The sequence below is a fragment of the Myotis myotis genome, unplaced genomic scaffold, assembly GCF_014108235.1.
Source record: "Myotis myotis isolate mMyoMyo1 unplaced genomic scaffold, mMyoMyo1.p scaffold_m19_p_1, whole genome shotgun sequence".
NCBI classification, from domain to species: Eukaryota; Metazoa; Chordata; class Mammalia; order Chiroptera; family Vespertilionidae; genus Myotis; species Myotis myotis.
The window spans coordinates 2859028-2866389 of NW_023416313.1; the positions used below are offsets into that span (position 1 = coordinate 2859028).

Here is a 7362-nt window from a genome sequence, read left to right on the forward strand (position 1 = left end):
AGAGACATGATCACACAGGTCGGGGATTCAGGGCAGACAGTGGGCGGGGCTGACGAGAGGGCCGGTGACCGGTGGGGTTAGGTAGTGTGACCCGCAGCCGAGATGAGCCTGTGGGCCAGCTTTGAGGGATGTCTTAGGGTTCCTGTGTTTGACAGGAAAAGCGCCAATGGAGCTGCTGGGTGGGCAGAGGCTGGGAAGCTCAGGGCGGGAGGAGGAGCTGGGCAGCGGCCGCGGCAGGCGGGCGGCCGGGCAGCGCTGGGCTTCTCGGGAGCCATCTCTCCCAGGACTGCCCGGAGCTGCTGCCTGCCCCTCCAGGCCCCGTGCTGGCCGCCAGTGTTCTTCCTGGCAGAGGCAGCCTTTCCCACGGAGGGCGGGTGCCGTGTCTGAGAGAGCCCCGAGGCTGCTCAGCTCCCTCCTCTGGCCTCACTCCAGTCTCTGGTGGCTGCGAGTGAGAGAAGTCGAGGGAAGGCCAGGGGTGTAATGCGTACCCAGCTGGAACCTTCATGAGGCTGCTTCTCCCTCCTCTATCTTCTCCCACAAAGGAATGGAGACGCTAAAGTCCCAGGGAAAGATTGTGATTGGCCCTATGGGATCACATGACCCCAGCCTGGACCAGTCACTGTGGCCTGGGGTACAGCAGGGAGTCGGCACTCCAGCTGCAGCCCAGAGTTGAAAGGAGCATTTCCCCGGAAAGATGAGGGGCTGAGGGGTCTTCAGAGCAGAGGCCCGGGGCAGCAGACAAGGGGGGAGCTGGCTTCCCAGGCTTGACTAGAAAACAGGGCTCTGTGTGAGCCCGTCATCTGATCTGGATTTACCATGTGTCCCTCTGGGCCGTGGTCCCCCTGTCTGCAGCTGGCAATGGGTGGACCGGAGATTCAGGGTCCACCCAGCTCTTAGATTCGTCATCTGAGCTGCTGGGCCTGTGGGAGGAGGGGCATTTGTGGGGGAGGGCCTGGGGTGGGAGCCTGGGTGGACTCTGGACCAGCCGTGTAGGCTGCCCGGGGGGAGGCTGGGAGGTCGCTGTGCTGGGAGGGACTGCGGCGGGGAGAGCTCCGCATGCAGGAGGAGGGGGTGGCCCCAGCCCTGCCCCTCGCTGTGTCCGTGGACTGTGCAGAGGCCGACCCAGAGCGCCCTGTGGCCCGGCAGCCAGAGGCCGTGACGCTGCCCCCAAGCCTTCACCTGCAGACCCTGAGCATCCCCGGCTGGACCTACAGCTCCAACCACACACAGCACCTGCAGAAGCTCCAGAAAGGTGAGGCAGGGTCCGGGGCCAGCCCCCTCCTCCCTCCCCTGCCAACCCGGCCCCATCGCATCGCCGGGCAAGGGGCCTCCTCAGAGTTGTCATGGCTCAAGGTCACCTGGTCCCTTCACCTGCCAATGGGGAGGCTGAGGCCCACAGAGAAGCAGCGAGTGCCCAGGGACAGGGGGCCTGGACCCCAGCCCAGGACCTGCCCAGTGATTCTCCCTGGACCCCTCTAAGCCCGCCTCCATCTCCAAACCATTGGCCACATCCTGCCGGACCCTGTGCTTCCTCCACGGACTCCCCTGGGGCCGCGAGCACCTGACTCCCGTCACCCTCCGCGAGAGCCCTGGCAGCCCGACTGTCCGGAACTTCCATTCATTGTGAACCCAACGTCTCCGGGCCGGGGCCTGGGGGAAGCGCAGTGACCGGTGCGGCGAGGTCTCTGCTTGCCGAGCTCCTGGTCTAGAGGGGGGAGCAGTCAGGTCACCAGGCAGCGATGACAGTGATCAGACGGAAGCCGGGGCTGGGCATCAGGGAGGGCTTCACGGTGGAGGCGAGACCTACTAGGAAGCGACTGGTCCTGCTGTCAACACTCCGGCTGCACTTCCTCTGCCCCTTTGCACTTGAGCAGCTCAAAGGCAGGCTGGCTGCGCCTCAGCCACCCTCGGGTCCCCACAGTCCCACCCAGGACCTGGCCCCCCACAAAGGAAAGTCTGTGGAATTAAGAAGTGGCGACAGGCCAAGTAACATCCTTGTCCCTGAAAAAGTGTGTGTGGGAGACCTGGGCTCAGGTCTGCATCCCAGAGGCTGCCTAACCCTGAACCCCAGCACCTCAACCCCCATCACAGGAGACACTGGGCGGGCGGCCTCCCGCCAGCAGCACCCCCTTCCCATGGGCACGTGACCCCCTGTGAAGCAGGCTGTCATCCTCACCCTCCTCCTCACCCTCCCCACCTCATCGGGGGCCCGAAGCCTCACTCGGCTCAAGGCCCATCCCGAACCACTGCGCCAGGACCACGTAGAAGAAATTTTACAAACCTCCTGCCACCGTAACCAAGGGCCCACCTGTCCCTGTGCGGACAGCACGCCCCCCCTCCCCCGCTCCCCGCCCCCCGCGGCTGTATGTCTCCTGGGTCAGCAGCGAGCCCTTCTCGCCGTGGGACCAGGGACCTGCCGGGGGAGGCCATGATGCACCATGTGCGCCTCAGTCCCGGTGACAGGAAACGCTCCCGTCTTGAGTGACAGGTCACCTCTGCTCGCTTTGCACTGGCCTCAGGGTTACCTGGCCTCAGGCAGAGAAGGAGCGAATGATCCTGAGACGGGAAGCTCTGAGCACAGGGCCAGGAGGCCCACAGCCACGACGGGGGACGGAGGAGGGAGGAGGGAGGAGCGGGCCTCTCCAGGCGTGGCATCGCCGTGTGGCCAGGCCAGGGACTGCCCCTCTCTGAGCCCGTGGAGGCCGTGCCGGCGCCTCCCAGGAGCCGGAGGACGTAAAGTGGAGTGAAGGGGAGGGGGTGTCAAGTTCCGCACACGTTGGGTCCTCACGGCCCTCCTCCCTCCGTCCCTCAGGCTTCCCAAGGAAGGCCAAGCCCGACCTCCGCCGGGTCCTGCTGCGGCTCCACCACCTGTACGAGGTCCGGGAGCACCAGGTCCTGTCTCAGCCGGTGACCGTGGACCTGAAGGTGAACGCCCCCGCGCCCCCCTCTGCCAGACCACCCTGTCCAGCCTCTTGGGCGCTGGCCCAGGGAGTCACATTCCAGGTCACAGTCCCGACTCCGAAGCCACTTTGGCAAAGAGGCGTGTTAGTGCGCTCACAGCAGACCCGGTGTGGGCTCTGGGGGCCCCCCTGCCCCTCCCACCCCACCCGGTACCCAGCCTGACCCCTTCTCCCCGGAAGGTAGTTCACGACGCCTCCCCCCTCCCCGTTTTCTCTCTGTGCCTGGCACTCCCCGTTCATCTGCTCCCAGAGTGCCTGTTCCTCCCTCTGATTTCGCTTTGGGGCATATCTGCTGCCTGTGTCCTCCACTGGTCCTGTGGAACCCAGCACCCCCACCCCAGGCCTGCCACATATGCCTCCGGACGCCCCCTTTTCCCAGCCTCACCACGTGGGGCCGTGGCCGTCTCCTTCCTCTCCCGCCCCCGTCCCACGGGCCCCTCGCAGGCCGACAGCAGGTCTAAGCCACGTGTGTTCAGGGCACAGGGAAGACCAAGGTGGCACTTGGCGTCAGTCGCCTGTGCTGCAGGTTCAGCAGAGTGCCGAGGCCCTTGGGGGGCGATGGCCGGGCGGAGGCCGCGCTGCTCCTCCGCGTGGATGGTGCTGGTCGGTGGCCCAGCGGGTCTCAGGGAGGACGGTGCACGGTTGCCAGGGCGGCTGCCAGCGAGGGCGCCTGGAGCAGGCCGGGCGTTTCTCACCATCAGAGCGCGGCTGGGCTGTGCTGCCCTCGGTCACTCAGTCCTCCGGGCCGTCCTCAGCACGCCAGCTCCTTTTCGTCCTGCTGTCGCCTGTGGTCACAGCCGGTCGGGCCTCACCAGCAGGTGTAAAGACCGAAGTGGGGTCGCAGCACCAGGGCCTGGTCGCCCGTGCACGTCCTGTCCATCAGCCAGGGCAGCTGGCCCAGAACCCCGCCCTCCGGCCAGCCGCTGTCCCTGAATGCCAATGGCCACTCGGGCCCCTGCCTCCCTGCATGGGTGGCTGGGCTGAGCTACTTGGCTAAGGGGGTGGGTGACTGGCTGGCCTCCTCCAGGGGCCGGGCCTGGTGCGGCCTGAGCACCGCTCAGGGCAGGAGGGGACTCGGTGTGGGAGGGGCTGCTCTGAGCGCCAGCCACCTCCTGGGCACCCATCCACCTGGCAGCTGGGAAGCAGGGCCTCCTGGCCTCAGTTTCCTCACCTGTGAAGTGGGCTCCCGCCAGTAGCTTTGCTGTGAGAATGGAATGAGGGAGGCGTGTTGGGCCCTGGGTGGCCCCCTGCAGCTGTGTCCTCTGCTCCGCCCTGGAGCCCTGGCTCACCTCCCCACGCTGCGTTCCCTGCAGGCCGTGCTGCGGGGGCTGGGCACGCTGGTGGCCGTGGAGGAGCGCTCGCTCACGGGGACCTGGAGTGTGAACTCGCTGCGGCGCTGGAGGTGGAGGACACCCAACAAAGGTTTGGGAGCCTCTGGTTTGGGTGCTGCCCGGCTGCCCCGCGCTGCCCCTTCAGGCTGTGTGACCTTGAGCAGGCTGCTCGCCCTCTCTGATTCTGCAGCCGCCCTGAACTACCATAGCAGTTAGGAGAGGCTTTGGGTCAGTGCCTGCCTGCCAGGGCTCCACGCAGGTGTGCGCGTGTGCGAGTGCGTGTGCGTATGTGCGAGTGCATGTGAGTGCAGGCCACGCCGCCTGTCTGTGCCCCTGGTGAGACCCATGCTCGCCGGCGGCCCCCAGGGTCTGAGTGTGCCAGGCTGTGCCTCGCTCTGCACACACCACTGTGGCCCGCCAACCACAGGCTGCTTCCCGCCGCCCAGGCTTTGCGCACGCTGTTCCCTCCGCTGGAACGCGCCTGGCCCGCCGTCCGGCCTATCCTGCCCGGGCCAGGCAGGCGCCAAATGACGCCTCTCGGTCCACTGCACCGGCACTGTGGCGGGGGCGGGGCGGGGGGCCGTTCAGTCATTGGGGGGGCGGTGAATGGGTGGATCATGCATGGGTGGGTGCAGGAGGGAAGGTGGGTGAACAGTATGAGCCCAAACCCCAGCGCATGACTTTGGGGGGCCAGTGAACTAAAGGGTGGGGCCCCCAACGGCCTCAGTGAGAAGCCCCTTAGGTCCTGAGGCCTCGTGGGACCAGGAGCAGCCTCCTCTGCAGGCCCAGTGCTCGGGGAAGGGCGGAAATGCGGCAGAAATCCTCTGGGGTGCGAGGCCCCGGCCGTGGGTCCTGGCAGGAGGGGCAGCCACACACCCTGTGGTGTTGGGGGTCCCGGGAACAGGGGCTCCGAGGGACAGGGCTGGGCTGACCACCTCTGCCACTGCCAGGCGGCTCCCGGCCCAGCGCCCCGCACGGCCCCGTCGTCACCATCGGCCCCAAGGAGATCCGGACCTTCTTCGTCCACTTTCAGAGGCCGTGAGTGCTCGGCCGAGGCTGTGGGCCCAGGGCTTCCGGACCCGGGAAACCACAGGGCCCGACTCGGCCCAGCAGCGAGGACGGACGGGAGGACAGCTGCCGTCCGGTCGGCTGATGCAGGAAACGGACAGGCTGGGTTTCCTATTTTTTGAAATAAAAGCTGCATCATAAGGACCCGTTTCTTCTCCTCGGCCTCTGGCGCCAGCCCCTCCTCCCCTGCCGCCTGGCTCTGTCCTCACGCACCCACAGCTCCTCGTTCATTCGCGAAAGTCAAAGACAGGAAGTCGTGCCAGGCAGAGTGCGAAGCCACAGTGACACCAGCGCACCCGCCGCGCAGGCCCTGTGGGTCTCATGAGGCCGCCAGTGGCTCTGCCGTGTGAGGGTGACACGGTGTGGCGGTTGGGACATGGGGGACAGGAGGCCTTAGAGCTGTGGGTGCATGGGGCTCGGCTTCTGGGTCAGGAGGGCCGTGGGGAACGTCTCCCCGGGCAGGGCTGTGAGCTGTAGAAAGACGCAGACCGGAGTCCGGGACACCCCGCCGACACCCTGACACCCACCGACTCGTCACCTCGCCTCTTCCTGGCTCCAGGTCCTCCCCCGCTCAGTGTCATCCCCGATCGTCTGGCTCTTCCCACCAGATGTGTGTCCCCAGGTGAGCACCACAGCTAGGCGCTGTCAGTATTTATTACGTGACTACAAGCTTCGGGAGGGAGGGGGGGAGATATTCCATGATTTTCCTTCAGGAGAAGAATGAAGGCAGGAAGATGGGAGTCACCCCGTCCTCTTCATGGTCTGTGCCCCTGCTCCACCCACATGTACCCACACATGCTTGCGTGTGTAGGCATGCACACACACACATATGCTCATACACATGCACTCTGGAACGCAGCCCACCCGCCTCTGTCTCTAACAGTTCTGTGCCCGCAGCACCTAGAATGCTGCCTGGTACTAGGAGACTCAGAGAAAATATTTTTCCAAAGAATGAAGGAGACCAAGCATCTGATTGGATTTCCGGCTCCGACGCGCACTAGGAAGCCCCTGAATTTATCCTAATCTCAGTTTTCCCTCCTGTAAAAATGGAGATAACGATCCTCATGCCTGTCTTATGTGCGTGTGAGGGTTCCCGGAGGAAACATGCTCATTGCTTAGACCAGCACCTGACATGGAGTACGTGCTCCATAAAGGTGAGCTGTTCTGGTGGTGATAGCAGTGGTGGTGGTGGTGTGATGGGGATGGTGTTGTTGTTGGTGGTGATGGTGTGGTGGTGGTAATAATGGTGGTGATGGTCATGGTGCTGTAATGGCAATGGTAATGGTGTTGACAGTAGTGGTGATGGTGGTGGTGATGGTGAGATGGTGATGTGATGGTGACAGTAATGATGGTGATGGTGGTTTGGTGGTGGTGATGGTGTTGCTACTGGTGGTGATGGTGTGGTGTGATGGTATGGTGTTGTTGGTGATGGTGGTGGTGATGGTGTCATTGGTGGTTATGGTAATGGTGTTGCTGTTGGTGGTGATGGTATTGCTGTCAGGTAGGATGGTGATGGTGTTGGTGATGATGGTGTGGTGTTGTTATTGGTGGTAATGGTGTTGCTGTTGTTGGTGGTAGTGTGGTGGTGGTGGTGATGGTGTTGCTGTTGGTGGTGATTGTGTGGCTGTTCGTGATGGTGTGGTTGTTGGTATGATGGTGATGGTGGTGTTGGTGGTGGTGATGGTGATAATGTTGGTGATGGTGTGGTAATGGTGTTGTTGGTGATGGTGTTGCTGTTGGTGGTGATGATATTGGTGATGGTGTGGTAATGGTGTTGGTGGTGTGGTAATGGTGTTGGTGGTGGTGATGGTATTGCTGTCAGGTAGGATGGTGATGGTGTTGGTGATGATGGTGTGGTGTTGTTATTGGTGGTAATGGTGTTGCTGTTGTTGTTGGTAGTGTGGTGGTGGTGATGGTGTTGGTGTTGGTGGTGGTGATGGTGTGGTAATGGTGGTGTTGGTGGTGATGGTGTGGTAATGGTGTTGTTGGTGGTGATGATATTG

General features: G+C 63.5%; 1 protein-coding gene across 1 annotated transcript in view; it reads left to right on the forward strand.

The window, feature by feature from the left end:
• Positions 1 to 7013, forward strand: part of MAN2B2 (mannosidase alpha class 2B member 2) — a 29519-nt gene extending 22506 nt beyond the window's left edge. The window contains exons 16-20 of the mRNA XM_036310149.1: positions 1115 to 1262; positions 2823 to 2925; positions 4274 to 4403; positions 5242 to 5329; positions 6938 to 7013. Of these exons, the coding sequence (XP_036166042.1) occupies positions 1115 to 1262; positions 2823 to 2925; positions 4274 to 4403; positions 5242 to 5329; positions 6938 to 7013 (545 nt within the window). The remainder of the gene's footprint in view (positions 1 to 1114; positions 1263 to 2822; positions 2926 to 4273; positions 4404 to 5241; positions 5330 to 6937) is intronic.
• Positions 7014 to 7362: the final 349 nt, after the last annotated feature.